General features: G+C 34.5%; 1 protein-coding gene and 1 long non-coding RNA gene across 3 annotated transcripts; both read right to left on the bottom strand.

Annotated features, from left to right (window-relative positions):
• Positions 1 to 9,305: 9,305 nt before the first annotated feature.
• Positions 9,306 to 10,813, bottom strand: LOC133784341 (DNA polymerase epsilon catalytic subunit A-like). 2 transcript variants are annotated; one of them, XM_062223722.1, is made up of 5 exons: positions 10,671 to 10,813; positions 10,375 to 10,551; positions 10,053 to 10,166; positions 9,701 to 9,796; positions 9,306 to 9,609 (listed from the first exon to the last, which is right to left on the bottom strand). In XM_062223722.1, exons 3-5 carry the CDS (start codon positions 10,107 to 10,109, stop codon positions 9,499 to 9,501), a joined length of 264 nt encoding a protein of 87 aa, XP_062079706.1. In that variant the 5' UTR covers positions 10,110 to 10,166; positions 10,375 to 10,551; positions 10,671 to 10,813; the 3' UTR covers positions 9,306 to 9,498. The 2 variants fall into 2 exon arrangements, 1 of the variants encoding a protein (XP_062079706.1); XR_009871290.1 differs by having other exon boundaries at positions 9,306 to 9,796.
• Positions 10,814 to 15,606: 4,793 nt separating this feature from the next.
• On the bottom strand, positions 15,607 to 16,435 carry LOC133784340 (uncharacterized). The gene is made up of 2 exons (XR_009871289.1): positions 16,363 to 16,435; positions 15,607 to 15,689 (listed from the first exon to the last, which is right to left on the bottom strand). It is a non-coding gene; the product is annotated as an uncharacterized LOC133784340 (long non-coding RNA).
• Between the last annotated feature and the right edge of the window lie 4,745 nt (positions 16,436 to 21,180).

The raw sequence follows: 21,180 nt of genomic DNA, 5'->3' as shown, positions 1-21,180 counted from the left end.
ACAACAAAACTTGCCTCTCAGGGTTCATGCTGATTTGAGGCCAAGAAAATTTTGTGGCGCGAAGAAAAAGCCAAATTATGTAAGGCCATAAAAATAGATATTTGAGAATAGATAAAAAAAAATGGGAAGGAGAAACAAGGAAGAGGCCAGACATACCATTAATAAAAACCCTAGCAAGGGGGAATATTTCTTTCTGCAAGAACTCAAGATACCATGCCCCCCTCCCCCCATGGAGAAAAATTATTTGTCCCAATTCCTATGGGGACTGTCGAAATTGGTAAAAATGGTGCGATATTTCTTTGGAGAAAGGTAAAAAGTCTTCTAGGGTTTGCCCTCCACAACCTTGTTTGTCGACTTGGTGAAGCATGCATATATGTCATCTGATTGGATGTCGACGTTGCGGAGAGCTTCGATCATTTGGGCTCCAACAATGGCTTGAATAGTGTTTGGAAGGAACTGTGAAATATGAGCCCCATAATTTGAAATTACTTGCACCAACAGGGCTGGAAGGGGGAACCAAAGCCACTTTATATGCCGTAAGCTCATGACAATTTTCCTGGGTTTGACTTCTTCCTTGAATCGCCAGTCTTTTAGTTCAGAGTCTGTTAGCATCCCGACCGTAACATTGTTAGGAACATCAAAAGGTTTATGAATACAATTGAAAGTCGCCTTGTACCCTTCTCGTTCCATTAGTTTGGGAGATGCACGAGAAGACTTTGTCGTAAAAAATCAAACAAGAAATTAGCTTTAGAAATGGAGAATTGGCGTACTGTGGGATTTTTCTTTCTCTGAGAAAATTAAAAATGATAAGGAAAGATTGCTTGAGAAGAACAAGGCCACTGTAAAGTGAGAAGGTATTGAGAATACGAATGGGCAAAGTTCAAGCGCGACAACTGGGAGTGCATTAATTCGAAGTGACAAATGTCAGACTATGGTATGATTATTCATACGTGGTTAACTTTGATTGAAATAACAACCATACATTGGGCGAAAATTTTGGAAGACAAGAAGTCGGCAGAAGACTTGAATGGTCTGACAGCTTATCAAGTTCAAGTCTTGGATAGAGGGGCTATTGTTGAGCTCAATATGTTCGGCCCAAATATTTTGCTATTTTTGGGAATAAGTAAAACAAAGTGTTTCAAGCAGAACGGAGGAGAATCTGACAGAGGCCACGGGTCAAAGGCGAATTTCTCTTCTGTTTTCTTCAAGTTGAATATACAAGAAGGCATTTTGGTGGGAAATTATGTTACAACAGTAGCCAATCAGGGAGTAGATCGTATAACTACTTTTTTAGTATTTTGTTCTATAAATACCAATCTTTGATTTGTGCAAAAGGGACTGACTTAAGCATCAAAGTGTCTTTCTTGTAGGTGCACCTAGACGATTCAACGATCACCAAAATCATCTAAGTCACCGGAGAAGATTGGAGAATTGAAATTTGATACTGTGTACCTCTTGAAATAGAAAGATAAAATTTGTTGCATCAACATGAACTATATGATCATGAAACAAACATCTAATAAATTTCTATGCCACTTGGCCTGGAATCTGAATCTAGCCTCATTTATTACTAGAAATGTCTTAGTTTATATATATATATATAATTTATTGAATCATTAGTAGAACTTATTAGAGAAAATGGTTCATTTGACATGCAATATTCAGATCTTTCAACATTATTACATGTTAGAGAATATATTATATTCAATGGAAATATGGAAAACCAAAATACAACTCTATGCAAAAAATACCATAGCCAAGGTAATATTGATTAAAGAAATGTTACAACTCAATTCCATAAAATACAAATAAATAAAAAGATGTAGAAGAAGAAGATTACAAACTCAAAAACAATGATAATAAAAGTAAAATAAGAACAAAAATATGAAAAGAATGAAAAAAATAATAATAACAACACAAACTCTCACACAACCAAAGTGTAGTGTAGTGAGGATCACCAACTTGAACAATGTTCAAAACCTTTGTCCAAAAGCTTATTTCCCCTTATTCTCTAAGCACTAAGGGATCTATCAAGGAAATAAATCTCTAGAATTATCAGGCTTCTATGGTGTATTTTCCATTCAAGTGCTTTGTAGATAGAAAATGATGTGTCCTACAAGTGAGCATTAGACTCCTATTTATAGAGTTTGAGATCACTTTGAATTTCAAATTCCACCAACCCCATGGCTGTTACCAATGTTTAATTGGATGTTTATGGAATGAAAATTGAGATTTTGGAGTTATTTAGGATGTTAGAACCGTTCAAATTGGAAAAAACTGAAAAATGCACTACTATAAAAAAGGCTTTTTAGGGCACGACCCCTACGAGTCCTAAAAGAATCTTTTTCGGTCACGCGTTGCGAGCCCTAAAAAAATATTATTAGAACTCACAATACGTGTCCTAAAGGTTCCTGTTAAGTTCCTTTAAATAAAGATTTTAGGGGTCTCTTCGCGTGCTCTAAAATAATATTTTTTAGGACGCACAATGCATGCCTTTAAAAGCTATATTTAAAAAATTTTAAAAATTAATTTATATTTATTTTAAATAAAAAATTACAATTTAAATGAAACATTTATATACAAATCTTAAATCTTATAGATTAAAATAACAAAACTTATCCATTCAATGAGATAGTTACAAATCTAAAAAAATAAATAATTCATAAATTTACAAAGAGACACGGACAATATAAAATAGAAGAAAATCCTACTTATTAGTAGGACAAAAAAGAGCATATATAGCTCAATTGACTAAATTAATCAATGACAAGCAACCTTTCTCTCCATCTCTTTCTTTGAATGAACACCTTTTGTCCACTTTCAACATTGGAATAATCAATTGTGGCAGCATCATGACATTTTTTTGTTATACCTTTACCAATAATAGAACTCTTTGCAGCCCTGCATAAGATTAGATCAATATCATACCTAATAAAGATGAGTAAAGAGTGAAACAGAAGACAACAAATAATCTCTAAAATCCTTGTTGTCTTACCATTGCATCATATGACAAACAAATCTAAATTCTAGTACAAACTAATGAACCAATCAAAACAAGACCCAAGAACCAAGAACAAGAACCATTCTTAAATTGCACTCTCATGAATGAAACAATAATATCTCCCATTCCTTTGTAAATGCTAACAAATCTATACTTATAGAAAACATATAATTAATGACATGTTTATGCTACTTTGTTTCATTGAACTACTTCATTGTAGAAAATGTATTATTAATATATACCACGTTTAGGCTAACCTTATTTTATCAATTAGTTTTGTTCGATGTGTTCATATACCCATGTCAAAATTAATACATGTATTTTAAGCAACTAAATCCCTCCAAACATAGAAATAACATATACAAAAGACTATTTATAATAGGAAAAAAAAAGAACAAGTTCCATTTATATACAAATACATGCAACTGTATACACTTTGGTGTTTGTGCTAGCTACCCCTAATAAACAAAAATAAATTAATGAAACGAATATAAAATATAACTACCAACTAAAACTATGACACAAAAATATTTTGAAAAAAAATGCAATAAAGTATTGATTTATCAAATACCCAAATGCAAAACCCCTATAAAAAAAATAGAGCAATATCAAGCAGGCCTGCAGAATCACAAAGCCAATATTCACCACAAATAATTTATTTCTTGGTATATAATAATGCTCTATTATATGAATGACCAAATCTTAAACATGGAAACAGAAAAATAACACAAATGATGTTGAAAAACAACTACTAAAAACATTAATGCAAAGACTTTCATTGCTTTGCATTCCCACAAAAAAACATAATCAAATATTGGAGAAATGTTTTCCAAATACGGGCTAGCTCTTCAAGCAAAAAAAAAAAAGAAGAAATTCATGTGTAATGGATTACCATGGAATTACAAGTTGCTGGATAATCCAACTTTGCATCCAAGACAACTTGCTTTCCAATATACATGCTTAGCGAACATCAATAAAAATATGGCAGATTCCATCTTAGTTGCAAGATAAAAACAAGGGCTGTAAGAAAAAAGAGTAAAATGTTCAAAGATTTCTCTGAACATAGACCATTTCATAAGTTAGAGTGCTCTAGTAACAAGAAAATATTAGGAGTATTAAACACCTTGTAACACCAACAATGAGCAATGTCTAGTTTAGAACACATATATATTAATATGAATATGTTTATATGCAACAAAAATTAGAAATCAAAATAGGAGTTGCTGCAAGTTATGATATAAAATAAAATGATCACTATGTGATTTTGGCTCCTAATAAAGGTGATGCTGGTGCAACCACTCAAAAAAATATGAGCTCAACATTAAGCTAACTAAATGCAGTACTACACCAAAAAAAGTAATAATAACAGAGCAATAATGGCAAAATGAATTAGTTTCAAATTGTAATATACTGAGTGCTTAATCACCGTGCCTAATAATGCTATGCACGTTTGCTTGCATTCTTACACATATTGTATTTATTTTTCATTTTGCTTTTCTATTGCCATATGTAGTTGTTGTTCCTTTTAATCACTCTTGATGTACATCTTGTATATAGATACTCTACCATATTGAATATTAAATTCAGAGAATGAATGTACAAAAGGTCATTTGTACCTTATATTCTTTCAAAACCCTATATCCTTATATAGTATCAGCGCCGCAGGTCATCCTCATCCTCCTTCAATACACCAACCTTTGACAGTTAAGCTCATTGAAAGCTACACAAGGAAAACATAAGAATATCTCAATCAAATAAAGAGAACTTCAAAAAAAAAAATTGTAAATCAAACTCACTAGCCACATTAAAAATTTCCATTTCTAGGTCTTTACAAAAGTAATTCAAAGTTGCCAAACAAAACACCAAATTGATATCAATACAATAAATCTCCAAAATCAAAACTGAAAACTCTAACTCCACCATTCTTATTATCCATATATCTCAAAAGTAGAGGTTCAAAAATAAAAAAATCGTGGAAAAAATGAAGAAAAAGAAAAAGATAATAATAACATTGAGAAAGATTACTACAGGTTGAATTTATGAAATATTGAGCCATAATACCCAAGAGAAAACAAAATAGTAGTAGACAGAGGAAGCTTCAGAACTAGAAGAAGAGCAAATAAAACATGAAAATATTTTGCCCAAATTTAAACCTATATATACATACATACCTGTGAGATTTTGTAAGAGAGTTCTTCATTTTATTCTATCATGGATCTTCCCAAAAAAATGGAGAGTGAAGCATGAACTGGATGGATTAGAGTCAAAGATCTAATGGAGAATGAAGTGAGAAAAGAAAACAAGAGAGAGAAGGGAAAAATGGCTTGGGAAAGTATAATTTAAGTCTGCTAAGAGCACTCCCAATGGATGAGCTAAAATGTGTTATTCTTTATAATATAGAGGAAAAATGTGTTATTCTTTATAATATAGAGGAAAAATAGTTAAGTAGTCTTCCAATGGGTAATGTAAAGTTATATTTTTTTACATACATGAATAATAATTCTCTATATGTAGTGAAATACTATTCATCAAGCTATAAATATTTTATTACTTTTTTTATAAACTTTTGTATATATATATATATGATACTATTATATTTAATTATTTTATTTCTTAAAATGAATAAAATATTTAAAATATATATATAATATATAAATGATGTAGAGAAAAAAATAGAAAAGCAGATGTATGGTATAATGTAAAAGTTTGAGGTAAATTATAAAAATGTATGTTTTGGTGATATATTTTGTAATACACTTTCTCTATAATATTTATCTAAAACTCATAAAAACATCTTCCATCAGCTCCTTTATACATATATTTATTATTCCATATCTACATTTACATAACATTTACATATCATTTATATAATATTTTAATATTATTATTTTTCTTTATAAGCTTTCTCTCTCCATTTAGTATATATTTATTATTTCTTTTTTATTTTTCAATTATTTTATTTTACTTTAAGTAATAAAATATGTTTAAAGATATAATATTTAAATGATATAGAGAAGCTGATGTATGGTATAATGTAAAATTTAGAGGTAAAATAATAATAAAAAAAAGGTGTGTTTTGATGAGATATTTTAAAGGATGGAGTAGAGCACTCATTGGGAGTGCTCTAAGCTTACAAAATTTTAGATTGCCGCTAAATTTTACTTTACCGCTTTTTTTTCCTCCAAATTACTTTACCGAAATGAACAAGTGAATGGGGACTAATTTAATTGACAGATTTTAGGGCAAACTTGAGCGTCCTTAATATGTTTTTTTAGGACACTCAAAGGTTGTCCTTAAAAGTCTCTACTCACTCAAATTTATTTAGATTTTTTAGGACTCATATAAGTAATTAGGATACTTATTACATGTCCTAAAATGTATTTTTTAAGAACTCTCAATGAGTGTTCTAATAAGTCCACAGACATTTTTAAGGGTTCACATTTAAATGTGTGTCCTAATATAATGACCTATAAGGTACATTTTGTAGTAGTGGTGGTTTTGGTTGTCAACCTCACTGATCGCGACCAGTGATAATTAATGGTCGCGACCATAGGCAATTTTCAGCATCCAAATTTTTAGTTTTTCCAAAACGTTCCAAGCCCTTTCCCACATGCTTTTGTAACCTCCATACACCCAATGAGAGTCAAAAACATGTTTCCAACAACCATATTTTATAATCTCAAATGTGTAACATACAATCTATACATTATTGGGTAATATTTGGGAGTTATAAATTTGTAACTGATTTTTGTAACTCCAAAATATGTCACATTTGGGCACACACATGTGTCCAATTTTGTGACTCTCAATAATATGTTACAAGCTGTGACAAATTACATTTGTGTGACAAATCACATTTTATCACATTATTTAATCTAACATTATATTATTTAAAATAATATAATATTCCCCCACTTAGATTAAATAATCACATTTTGTAACACTTATTTAATCAATCAAACATTATATTAAAATATAATATTCCACCACTTGATTAAATAATCACTCTCTATAGAAACATTTGCATTGATGCATAAAATAAAATATCTTTCGACTTGAATTTTACCTTAGTTTAATTATCACAAAGTTTGTTGAAATTTTTGTTGCCGAAACATTGAACCATTATTCCTTGATAACAAACTGGTGATAATACACACACATTTACTATGTTCACTTGAGACCTCAATGTCTTGCTTTTGCACCGTTAATGTCCATGTGCACATTCCATTCATAGACTTTTCTTGAGAATGACTCACAATTCTCATGAGGGGCGGCACCACCCCTAAGTCTATATAAGTAGAACTCTTACATTATTTTGTTACCCTAAGATACTTGTCTTTTCAAGGCCGAGTTCTATTAAAAAAACCTTTCAGTTTTAACCCTCATTTTGGTAACACACTAGCACTCATATCTCAGATGGGACAAAATTTGAGTATTACTGCTATTCACTTGATTGACTTATTATTACCTATTGAACCTAATACTACTTTGGTTACTAGTATTAAGATAGCTTAACAAATTGCATAGTATAAAACTTGCTGCGAAATTTTATGCTATGCAAGTATAACAATCACAATTTTTAATAAATTTCTTGGTAAGACCAAGTATTGTCCCACAAGGACTTAATTATCAATTACCAAACAATTAATTCTTAGTTTTAATTGGCTAACGAAAATTGGATTTGTACTTTGATAATGAAAATAATGCTATTTAAAATAAGGCAAACTAGTAACAGAATAAACAAGAATAAATTTCAAGAGATAAAACAATTAGGGAGTTTAATTTCATCAACTCTCGCTAATCACTAATGCAATAAAAAACAATTCTTCTTCCTATTAAATTAGAAAGTTGGACAAATGTTTTTTATAATCGGATTAGGAATTATAAAACTCAACCAAAGTGTGAATTTTTTATATTTCTATGATAAATTTAACAATTAGGAGGCAATGAATACACAACCTAGATGCTACACAAATAATCTTGATACTTTCGTTTTAGATTAAGTTTGTGTTAATTTAATCAAAGCTTGTTTAAAACTCACCTTTCATAATTTTGATTCAAACTCAAACAAATCATGAAAATAGATGGCCAATCATATTTCATGCAATAAACATAGATTGAAACAAACTCAATATGCGAAGAAGAAGATTAACGCTGAATGTCTACAAAGTCTCCCCATGGGACACATCGTAGGGCCACTTAAGATGGCTCCTTCAACAATGTTTGCCTTAGGGGGAGACATTAAATGTCTACTATGTCTCCCCCATATAGCCATTCAATGTCTATTTTTTTGTAGTGATCTTTCCAGTTTTATGCTTTTGTTGGTTACCTCATGGTGTGACATTGACAATAGTGGTGCCATGATCACAAAAAGTATAATTATGATGTGTGATTATGATGTATGATTATGATTATGAAGATGATATGATATGATATGATATGATTATGAAATAAATATGATATGGCTATGGTATGATATGCTATCAGTTATACGATACAAATATGTTCTTCTTGTGTTTCCTTGAATATTGTTGTATTTGTTTGTACTTGAAGAGACAAGAAATAAGCATGTAGGAATTATCTTTTTAAAACGTTAAATTTTAAGAACGCTCCCACGTATGCATGTCACATGCAAATGCAATTTTACGTTCAAATATTTGTCTATTGTTCAAACACATGACTTTTACTTTGTAACCATGAAGGGTTAACACTACAAGAAAATTGGGTCTTTACCTACCAATTGTAAGTGTAGGTAAAACTAGTCTAATGGTGGGTAATATGGTTTACCTACCAATATTGAATTGGTAGAGATTGGTAGGTAAATGTTAGTGGGGAAATAGTCTTTACCTACACTTATTAATACTGGTAGGTAAAAGAATCAGTGGACCCCACTAAGTTATAAATCAATTGATGAGTCAGCAGATGACGTGTTTGATGATGTGGCATCCTACATGTCTGCTGACATGGTTTCCATAGTTTATGTGTCTGATGACATGGCATCCTACATGGCATACATCAAAACCGCCACTTGGCATCTTGTGGTTGCTCCACGTGTCAGACAATAATTTATCCACGTGCTACAAGAAATTCAAATGATTGTGTTACTTATCCCTTTTTTATCGGTTATGTGGCACTAAATGATTGGTCCACGTGACATGTTGTAGTATACTTATTTTTACCTACACTTATTTATTTGTGAGTAAATATAATATTTCTATGTAAGTAATTTTAATTATATATAAATTTTATTTAATATAAATAATAAATGAAAGTAATTAATTTGAAAAATATTTAACATTATTAATCAAATAAATTATTTAACTTTAATAAAAAAATAAACAAACATATATTATACAATATTCATTGCTTATTAAGAAGCACATTTCATAAAAAAAATATCTATACATTGAAAACTCAATAATGTCATTTTTCTTGACATTCTTCGTATTCTTCACTTTGGGATCATTGCATGAGAGCCTCCTTTTCTCTGACTGAACTTATTGTGAATGTCGATGATGACTTTGGTAGTCTGCTAGAGACTTACTCATGGTACTTGATTCAGATATATACTCGAGCAACTCACTGTCCGCAATATCCTTTCCTTGATTCTGTGGGAAAAGGAATAAAGAAAAAATTATCTGCAAAGATCACAGAAGACAGCAGAATAGCATAAGAAGCAAAGTCTATTGGAAGACATACATCAAGAAGATCAAGCCAGCGGTTGGCAACAGAAGCAACAGCTGAATAGCATTCCACTAAGGTTGAGCCATTGAGAAACTTGTCGAAAAGCTCAGCCTGAAAATAGAAAAAGTATAAAACATACATTTAAAATTAAAGCAAAAAATCGTTTTTTATATATATAAGTAAGCAAACATGAAGAATTAAAGGAGTTTTCTAATGTTTTATCCATGTCTACTTTATAAGAAAACTTTAAACTCTTTCTGTATTACCTGTTTCCAATGAATAAAGAATATGTCTCTTACCAACAAAAAAATTAACGATCTCAGGAACAAATCAGAACATTATCAAAGGCAAATGAAAGAGGCAATACCTTTTCAAAGATAGAACTCCTCACTTCATCATAATTAGATACGGAATCCAAGTCCATCTTACCCTCAACTCTTATAGCATATTACAGATCACGATCAAGGTTGTCAATCAGTTGCTGGAAATCAAAGTTTGCAATGTTTTTGTGTCAAATTACATATACTATTAAAAATAGATGATGAAACACTCAATTAAAAACAAACTGGACCAAGGTAGCATTCACTATGTCCTTGTCAATTCATGTCAAACCATGATAATCAAAATTCTAGAAATAATAATGACCAATTACAACACCAGAACAATTAATTGTGACCGAGATGACATACCTGATATCCAGATGGATCAAGCTTAAAACTAGTTAAAAGATCAGATCTAAAAACTCCACCTTCAAGGCATTCCACATGACCACCTATATATGTCTCGCTTTCAAGAAGACGGTTATTATGAAACTTCTCTGATTCAGATTGGTGTTTGTTAGGGCAAATAACATTTGCCTTGTATGCCTGGAATAAAAGCAAAGTTGCCTTGATTGAGTACATGCTTTGAAGTAAAAACATATGAAAGAATGCACCACACAAGGAAGCACAAAGACCTAGTGTTGAGCATGAGTGGAAAAACACACCTGGACCATTAGAAGCATTTCACAGAGGGTCCCACTACCCTTGCGCAGGACCTCATCTGGTGACATCGGGATAATAGTCGCAAGAGAGAAAATGAACGGATGAACATAGGTCATATACAAGTAATAAGTTGAAACAGAGCATCAGAAACATAATATGAGGTCATCATCTGTAACAAGTTTCATAGACATTAGAAATGTTTCTCATATAATGTACAAAAACAAATTGAATTCTAACTAAAAGGAAACACAAATAATATGATATCACCTGAGAGATTCCAGAGAGAGCAGCCTTAGGATTCTAAGGCTGTCAAATTTATCTGTAGCTTTAGATAGTATATCTCAGACTTAGTTTTTTAAATTCAAATTTTTTCTCTAATTTTGTTCCTAGTTTGTAAGACTGATTTATTTTCTGCTGAGACTATCTATATTTGGCCCTAGTTTTATTTTGTTTAAAAAGTTTGAATGAAAAAAAAAACAGAAGTGCTTTGATCTCTTTTCTTCTCCACTTCCAGCTTTCATAAACCAAGAAGGTTACAAAAACTAGGCCCCATCCTTTGCAACACACCACTAAGTGTTAAAAACCTTTTCTTCAGCAACTAATCTCGCAGAAACTTGCACTTTAATGGGATGTGGAGAGATTTCTTTCCAAAATAAATACCAAAGGCTCAAAATCTAGGTAAACATATTCCACACCAAACAAACACAGCTGAAAAGCAAAAGATGCAGACGCAACCACAAGAGAACAAAACATAAAACACATAACCATATGGAAGATACTGTTTAATGTCTTATAAAACAGAAATAGTAGAACGATAAGCAAATAAGCAAGTTTGATTAAATCTTAAACCTTAAGGCCCTGGCTTCCCTGAGGGAGATAACTATCACGCTTGACCCAAGCAAAGCAATCAAGATGGCAAGAAAATTTAGCACGACATTCTCCTTGATTATAGTCACATTGAAATCCAACCTCCTGATAAAAATACCAAACAAAACAAAAATATTTAAACATAGATATGCTGGAAACTAGAAACCAATCCATAAGCAAATATAAAGCAGCGGCTAACTCTAGTACCATCTGGAGTATTTTTGTGTTCATAAATATGAGCAGGATTTCATAAAGTAAGATGAATATGTAGAATATTAACTGTCCACACCAAAAGGATAAATAACATTATAACTCGAATTGACTAAATATAGAACAATTTAAAACTCTAAACTCAAGATGTGGTTTTTAAGTAAAAGCTCAGAAGTTACATACATCACTAAGTTTGAATCCATGATGGGCTGATCTTTTTTCCAGGAAAGGCCAGTAAAAAAAATCACCATTATACGTAACATATATACCAGGCTTCACCTCCCGCATATGGGAGAACCACAATTTAAGAAGCTCTAGCTGCAAGATGAAATATCCTTTGCAAAATTAGTAGTGGCAGAATATATTTAAAAAACACACACAGTAATCTAACAAAGAAATGAAACCTTTAATCTGGCGTTCCATGTTGCGGCATTCTTGGCAGAGACGCCTCTGCCAATCTCTCAATTGTTGTTGAGGGTTGGCAAGCCCCGTTGCACCACCAACAACGCCACGCACCACCACCACTCTGTTGTCGGCGCCGTCGGAAGGAAGGCCACCGTTGCCGAGAGAGAAGAAGGGGAGAGTTGAGTGGATCCGGGGGAGGCAAGGCCAAAGACGAGAGAGAAGAAGGGGGGCTGAGAGAAGACAACGATGGAGAGGGTAGGAGAGGGGTGCGGCTGATAGAACTAGAGAGAGAGATTATAAGATTAGGTTAAAGTTTTAGGGTAGAAATTGTCTTTAATTTTAATTTTTAAGTAATAGATTTAGGTTTTCAGTATTAAGTTTTTGTTTTAAAAAAATTAATTTTTGTTTGATAGGATAATAACACATCATCATATAAATTGTAAAAATGTCAATAGAAAATTATAATAATATTGCCATGTCAGACAATGACATGACATATATAGTCCACATATGATATATTTTGATCATGTAGACAAACATATCACTATTATTTAATTGAAAAAATCAAATTATTTACTCCACATAAGCTTCAAAATAAGCATTTATAATAATAAAATAATATAATGAAAATAAAAAGCGGGGGGAAAATTGAGCGGGAATGGTTAAAAAATTTCCCTCCATAATATACGTAGGTAAAGATCATTACCTACTGATATTATTGGTAGGTAAAACTATGTTCTGAAATATAATATAATGGACTAACATTTACCTACTAATATTATCTACCAATAAATATTGGTAGGCAAAACATTACTTTCCCTACCAATATATATTGGTAGGTAAAATATTGGTAGGTAAAGATCAGATTTCTTGTAGTGTAATAGGTAGAATTAACATTATTCTACTACAAAATTGACATGGTATGACAGTTTTAAACCGTTGTATGGATTCCCTTACGTCGGTTCTGATACTGTCGTCTCATGCAATGTCATGTCATGTAAGACATAAAACGACGGTTCAAATAAAAACGTTGTACCATGCTATGGATACGACAACTGTCCCTGTGCAAGCATTGTACCTTGCTATGCATGTGACAACAGTTCCTATTCAAGCGTTGTCCATGCAATATGTGAGACGACAGTTCCTATACAAGCGTCATCTCCTACAATACATGCGACAATAGTTCCTACACAAGCATTGTCCCATGCAATACATGAGACAACAATATTTATTAAACCGTCGTCTCATATAAAAAAAATTGAAGAAAAAAACTTATTTCACTCTTTTGAACCCCATAATCTAAACAAAATCAGTAGATAGACAAAATCAACAAAATTCAATATATTCTAACCCATAAATCAAACCAAAGACAAATGAAATACGCAAATTATATTACATTTGAATTTAACTTTACAACATATTTCTAAAAACGTGAAACTTATTATTATACATAAAAAAACAAAGTATTTTGACTATAAACTTAAAACAAAGTCCTCCAAACAAAATCAATAGATAGATAAAATCAACAAAATTCAATATATTCTAACCCATAAATCAAACCAAACACAAATGAAATACACAAATTATATTACATTTGAATTTATGTTTACAACATATTTCTAAAAACGTGAAACTTATTATTATACATAAAAAAAAAAAACAAAGTATTTTGACTACAAACATAAAACAAAGTCCTCCAAACAAAATCAATAGATAGATAAACTCAAAAAAATTCAATATATTATAACCCATAAATCAAACCAAACACAAATGAAATACAAAAATTATATTACATTTGAATTTAAGCTTGCAACATATTTATAGACATGCAAAACTTATTATTCTACATAAAAAAACAAAGTATTTTGACCACAAACTTAAAAAAAAGTCCCTAAAAAGAAATGCAACCAGCTACAACAAGTTACAACAAGCTAATTTGCAGTACAGGTCTGACTCTATCATTAATATTGCATTATTTGTGCTTGCTAGCAATAAGTAAAAAAAAAAGAGTTACATAATTATCAATGTTCTTCACTTACTCTTCACCAAACTCGTAGAACCTGCTGCTTATTTTCTTTGAGAATCACCAAATCGTTCTTTAGCAACTTCTATGATGACATTAATTCATTCTGTTCCCGGTATAGTTGCAATAAAAGTGCATCTGTCAATAGAAATATTTTCATAAGAATGGAACTTAAAAGTAGATACATACCCAAATATAGATAATCAAAGCCTTAATTAAAGTCCCAAAATTTCATCATCTAAATGAGAATAGAGACAACAATCATTGATTTTTTGTATGCATATATTACAACTGAAAATATAATTTTTTGTAAAATTCCTTGAGAACAAAGTCACTATAAATGGCTAAGTGGCAAAGATAAACATTTTAGTTTAATTTGTTTTTCTTTTCTTAACAAGTAGTATAAAAAAGTTGCAATACTTTGGGACAAATGAACATAAGCACTAATCTATTTTGGGTCCAAAGAAAGAAGTTAACTCATAGAATTGAATTGCAACTACCAATACTATATACACCAACCAAGCTCGATCATTAAATACTAAACCCATTTCACTTTATCTATTATAGTGTAATTTTTATTATTGCTACCTGATTAGTTTGTAGCAAGCCACTACTGAAAAAATATACAATGTGTAACTCATAACATCATAATCAAGAAAGTAACTCTTCACAAATCTTTCAATCTAATTCCACTAGTTTAAACTCTGATTTTTTTATTATCTGATAACATAAATAGCGACATTTATTGTCTTGTAAATAAAGTATTATTTTTTTTGTTTTTGAAAACATAATATTTCTAAAATATATAAATAAATAAAATAAAGAGTTTTTGGTTAAGCTGGCCATTGAATCCAAAAAAGGCATAAGTGGAGGAACCCATTTCTTGCTCAGCTATGAAATGGTAATCCAGTGACATTTCTTGCATTCTTGTCATCAAGCACTCATCTTAGTTCACTACAACATTATTATAAATTATAAATTATAATGGTCAACAGATTTCTTCTTATACAATCAATGCTCATTTCCTAGAGACCAGCCCATTTCACACAATTTCCATGCCTCTATACATTTCTACTCCCTTGCTCTCACTCCACAATTGTCATGCCTATATACATTTCACACAATCAACACTAAAATTGAAAATGACCCAAAATATCAAATTAAGATAAAATAATGCTAGTGAGCACAAACCATCTGTTACAGTCATGGAAACTTGTAGTGACACATTCCAAGCACGTGGTCTGAAACTAATTAAATAGGGTACTAATTAATAAGAAAATCATAATTGAGAAATATCAAATATTTCATGAATCAACTGAAGTAAAGCTATCTTCTGAATGATAAATGGCAAGCAAATAATCCTAGTTAGCACCTATTTGCTATATGACCATTGAGAACCTACATAATAGAATGACAAAGAAATTATACTTACAATAGTATAGTATGCTTTTACATGCGCTAATGGTTTTCCAAAATGCACCATCATCCTTGTTATATCATGTACTCCATCCAAATACTTCAAAAATGCAATCCACGTTATTAAATTAAAGGCAAAAGAAGGCTTTATATTTAAATAACTTTCTAGACTAAAAGTATACAAAAACTAATTCATTGTGCCAAGTATATACATACTAGAGTATTTAAGAAAATTGACAAACTTGTGCCCCTGCATAAAATAGATAGATAATATTTGGATCCCATTTGGCGCAAGTTTCTTCATGTGGTAAATAATGAATGATTGCTATATTTTTGCCTCTATAATAATTTCAATTGCAAAACATAGAAGCATGAATTAATATATTTCTAGAGCAGCTTGTGAACAGTTCAAAACCAGGCACCCAGTTCCAAGTGGAAAGAAAAGGAAGCAATAGGTTACCTTTTTTTAGGATTGAAACCCTCTATGAATTTCCTAATTCCCCTGCAATCATAATTATGTCCAAGAGTAGAGAAAAAAACATAGATGGAATTACAGAAGGAAAAATTTATTAAAAGAAAACCATTATATTTAGAAGCTCCTTTGAATATTGAGAATACAATTATTCATTATGACATTTCAAGATATCAAAGATTATATCCTAGAAAATTTCAAATCTTGATGTATTACTTTACAATTTTCAAAGATTATATGAAATAATGACTCACATCAGCAAGAAAGTTTTTAATTTGCAAATATTGATGTATTGCCTTACAATTTTCGGGGTATGTTTGCATATCTATGAGAGAAATCAGTTGGAAGCATGTGAGGTCGGCGGGAAGGGCTTGATGTAACGACCCGAATTTGCTAATTGGGCTTAGGGCCTTGATTAGTGTGCCTGGAGGGCAATAAGTGATTTAATTTTCTTGTATGTGAATTTCTGTGTATATATGATTACGATGCCTGTTTAATTGAGTTAAATGTGCATGTGGGCCCCGTCTGGATATTGGGGGCATAAATGTGATAAATGAAGTATATGTTGTATACGTGTGATATGTCTGTACAGCACGATCCGAGACAGTCCTGGGGAGCGGTTAGCCAGAGAGTCACAACGGGGTTGAGATTCGGACTCGGGGCGAGTCGAGGGGTAATTCGGGTATTAGTTGAGTTATGGGATTATCAGGACATGGAAATAAATATTTGGAGATATATTTGAGGATAGAATGCCTAGGTGGGAATATTTGGGGAATTTACCATTTTTTCCCTCGGGGACGTTTTGACACCCTGAGCCTTGAGGTAACCTTTAGACTTAAGTTATATAAAACAATAAAAGAAAGGAATTGTTTAGAAACTGGTGAAACCGAAACATACTTTTCTTTGGACTGAAGTTAGCTTGAGCTTATCTCTTTCTCACTTTCTAAGGTAAAACTCAAGAGGAAACTCATAGGGAATTCTTGGTGCAAGCTAGCATAAGCAAGGGGATTCAGTTGTGTTAACTCAGAAACTTAAAGCTTGTGGATTAAGGTTCAACATCAGGGGTTTGAATTCAGCAAGAGGTAAGTTTTCCATGGAAGTTATGTTCAAGTTTTTGCCAAGTTTTAAGCTTTGCATGTGGATAGAATTTAGGCTGTTTTTGGGTGTTCTAGTTGTATTTTGGAGTAGAATTCTATTGAGTTTTGGTGTTAATATTGAGCTGAAATGAAGGTATTATTATCTGGGATTATTGGCTTAGCTTCGGTGGGAATTGGCTTGAAGAAAGGATGAAAAACTGATGGGAAAACCTGGGTTCGCTGTGTAGCACCGCAGCCCTAGGAGGGGTGTGCCGCGGCCCGCATGCGCGCGCAGCCATGGGAGGCTGAGAAAACTCAAGCGCGCCGCGGCCCGCGTAGGGGTCAGTGGAGAGCTAGCCTCTGTTTTGAGGCTAGCCGCGGCTCTAGAGGGTGGGGCTGTGGCCCTTAGTGTTAGTGAGGATTTTAATGATATTTTTTACTTGGGAACTTAAAGGGTAAGGCTCGGGATGGACTTTATCATTCAGATTGATAGAATTCAAGGTCTCGGAAGTTAGGGTTATGGTTTGAGATTATTTGATGGGTTAGAATTTGATGGTCGGATATTGTTATGTGTTGTGACTAGGATTTCGGCGAGGTTCACGTTAGCGGACTGTGCTCGGGGCATCGGTGCTCAGGAAGCTCGGAACTCAGGTAAGAAAACCCCTGTTTCCATAGAGCTTGTGTGCAGGGCTGAGCCTAATGTGTTGAATGGAAATGATATGCAGGGCCGAGTCCTATATGCTAGAATTGTAGAGCATGGCTCTTTATCTGTTTATGCTTGAATTCTGTGCTTGTTGCTATATAGTGTTTGATATTATATGTGTGATCGGCAAGAGCCGAGAACGGTGTAGACCGGGAACGGCGTGGGGCCGGGAACGACGTCAAGCACGATGAGTGCAAGGCCGAGAACGGCAAGAGGCCGAGGGCGGCCTTGAGCACGTGGGGTGCGAGTTTCCAGGGCGAGTCCCTAACAGGATACTTGGGATATCCTTACGGCGTGGTCCGCGAACCCAGGGCTTGGTAAACACCTGGGTCAGCTAGGCCGTATGTGTTTAGCCGTTGGTGGCCTGTTTATATGTTTGATTCGTTTATTGCATATGTTATCTGCTATGGGTTTTCTTGCTGGGCTTCGGCTCACAGATGCTCTGTGGTGCAGGTAAGGGTAAAGAGAAGATCAACCAACCATGAGCACAGCTAGCGTGAGGCGGCGTGTACATGTCCAGCCAGCCTGGCTGTCACAGCTAGGGGATTTTGGGAGAGGCTGTAAATGAACTTAGATTTTGTCGTTTAGTTGACTCTAATCAGTTTTGTATTGTAAATATTTTCTAAACTATGGTCTGGGATCCCAAGTGTAAACTTTTATGATTAGCTATGAGAAACTACTTTCTCTAACGTTTTCTTTTTGATTATGGCTTAGCTACACGTTTTGAATAAAAACCTCGATTAGCGAGTTGAAAGCACGATTTTAAACACACTTGGTAACGGCTCTAAGGAAGTAGGGCGTTACAACTTGGTATCAGAGCGAGCCAAGGTTATTGGTTCTGGAGATTGACCGAACATGTACACACGCAGTCAGTGACAGGCTTAACTCAGGGTTGGTTGGTAAGATAGGTTGGTATGTCTGGATATGTGTTTAAATGCCCTGTATACCTATTTATTTTGTATAGAGCATGATGAATTAGTTAACATATGCATGATGCTAGGGCATGGCCCGCTGTGTGGTATGTGCTATATGAGCTGTTTTGTGTGGATTACTGATGTGCCTGGGAGGTGGTTTTGGATGTTGTTATCTTGCCTAATGAGCGGCGTCGTTGGTTGTAGGCATATTTGTTGAGATGCCTCATCAATCAGCTAGACTCCGCGGCAGTAGGGCCGAGGATGACAATCAGGGTCAGGACCCTCCACCTACCCCACAGAACTGGCAACAAATATTGGCTGAAATGGAGGCCAGACTGTAGAGAAAAGAGGAAGAGCTGCGACAGATGAGGCAGCAGGCCCCGCCTCAGGTTACTGGGCTGCCAATGCAGCAGGCTGCAGTGCCAGTGCCTGTTCAGTCTACTCTGGAGAATAGGTTGGAACCTTTGTATGAAAGTTTCAGGAAGCAGCAACCTCCTACCTTTGAGGGTGGTTCAGACCCATTGCTGGCGGAGCAGTGGATGAACCTGATTTCTGTGATCTTGGATTTCATGAGGGTCAAAGGACATGACAGGGTTGATTGTGCAAGCTATATGCTCAGGGCTGATGCTCGCATCTTGTGGGATGTGGTGAGTCAGCGGAGGAATGTTGCGGTTATGACATGAGAGGAGTTTAAAAGTGTTTTTAACGAGAAATATTACGGTGTGGCAGTGCGAGCTGCGAAGGTTGATGAGTTTATCAACCTGACTCAGAATCGATCGACAGTAACAGAGTATGCAATCAAGTTTGATAGATTGGCGAAGTTTGCTCCAGATCTAGTGCCGACAGATGCGGCCAGGAGGGATAGGTTTGTGCGGGGGTTGAATGTTATGATTGCCCGCGATGTTAATATCACCTTGGATCCAGCGACTACCACTTATGGTCAAGCGGTGGATAAGGCCCTTACTGCTGAGAGGGCTGAGGATCAAATATGGAAGGACAGCGCTGTTAGGCGTGACGCTAGGAGGACAGTGCCTCCTTTTGTTGGGTCCAGTCGGGGCAGTGGCCCCAGTGAGCAGAAAAGAAGAGCTCCAGATTCATTTACTCCTCCTAGTTCTGATAGGAGAGTGCAGGGTGCTACTACAGGTCGTTAGAGTGGCAGGGATAATTGGAGGAGTTTTCCTATGTGTCCACGGTGCAGGCGTCGACACCAGGGTGAGTGCAGGATCAGGGCCTGCTTTGTTTGTGGGAGTGCCAACCATTTGACGAGGGATTGCCCTCAGGTTAAGAAGGAGGAGCAGAAGCAGAGTGACAGTCTTGCTCCTGCCAGGGTATTCACCTTGACACAGACTGAGGCAGAGGCTAGTCCCTCAGTGGTGACAGGTCAGATCTCTAGCGCTGGTTCTTTGTATTCTGCATTGTTTGATTCAGGGGCTACCCATTCATTTGTATTTGCTAGGGTGATAGATCAGCTTTGTATACCTAGTGGTGTGTATGCTAGGGGAGTTCAGACTTTGTTGCCAACAGGGGAGTTGGTAGTCTCTAGGAAGTTGATTAGGGCATTACCTGTGGAGGTAGATGGTAGGGAATTTTTTATTGATTTAATTGAGTTAGAGATGGATGATTTTGACATAATCTTGGGAATGGATTGGCTATCCAAGTATGGGGCAACGATAGACTGCAGGCGCTAGATGGTGACTTTTGAACCAGACGGGGAGGTACCCTTTGTGTTTGTGGGGACAGTTAGTGGACCGCATGTACCGATGATTTCAGCCTTACGGGCGAGGGACCTGATATAGAAAGGTTGCATAGGATTCCTGGCAAGCGTTGTGGATACTTCTAGGGTGGTGCCGGTTGGACCGGGTGAGACAAGGGTGGTGTGTGAGTTTCCGGAGTTGTTTCCAGCGGATCTGCCAGGGTTGCCGCCTCAGAGGGAGATTGACTTTGTTATAGAGTTAATACCAGGAGCGGAGCCAGTATCTAGGACACCTTATAGAATGGCTCCAGCGGAGTTTAAAGAGTTGAAGATTCAGTTGCAGGAGTTACTTGATTTGGGGTTCATTAGACCGAGTTTCTCGCCATGGGGTGCTCCAGTGTTGTTCGTTAAGAAGAAGGATGGGTCCCTCAGGATGTGCATTGACTACAGGGAGCTGAACAAGTTAACCATTAAGAATAAGTATCCATTGCCTAGGATCGATGATTTGTTTGATCAGCTACAGGGGAGGACAGTGTTCTCCAAGATAGATCTCCGATCAGGTTACCATCAGCTAAGGATCAAAGAGGAGGACATACCAAAGACCGCTTTCTAAACGAGGTATGGACACTATGAACTCCTGGTTATGTCCTTTGGATTAACCAATGCCCCAGCAGCTTTTATGGATATGATGAATAGAGTTTTCAAGGACTATCTGGATAAGTTTGTGATCGTG

The sequence above is a fragment of the Humulus lupulus genome, chromosome 6 (assembly GCF_963169125.1).
Source record: "Humulus lupulus chromosome 6, drHumLupu1.1, whole genome shotgun sequence".
NCBI classification, from domain to species: Eukaryota; Viridiplantae; Streptophyta; class Magnoliopsida; order Rosales; family Cannabaceae; genus Humulus; species Humulus lupulus.
This window is presented reverse-complemented; position numbering and strand designations above follow the sequence as displayed.

What these genes read in the sequence shown, in the direction of transcription:
- LOC133784341 (XM_062223722.1), bottom strand. Translation starts at nt 10,109, where the DNA reads ATGGACTTGGATTCCGTATCTAATTATGATGAAGTGAGGAGTTCTATC. An exon ending in GGAGTTCTATCTTTGAAAAG is followed by an intron (nt 9,797 to 10,052) that starts GTATTGCCTCTT and finishes TTCTATTTTCAG; the next exon opens with GCTGAGCTTTTCGACAAGTT. An exon ending in GCTGGCTTGATCTTCTTGAT is followed by an intron (nt 9,610 to 9,700) that starts GTATGTCTTCCA and finishes CTTTTCCCACAG; the next exon opens with AATCAAGGAAAGGATATTGC.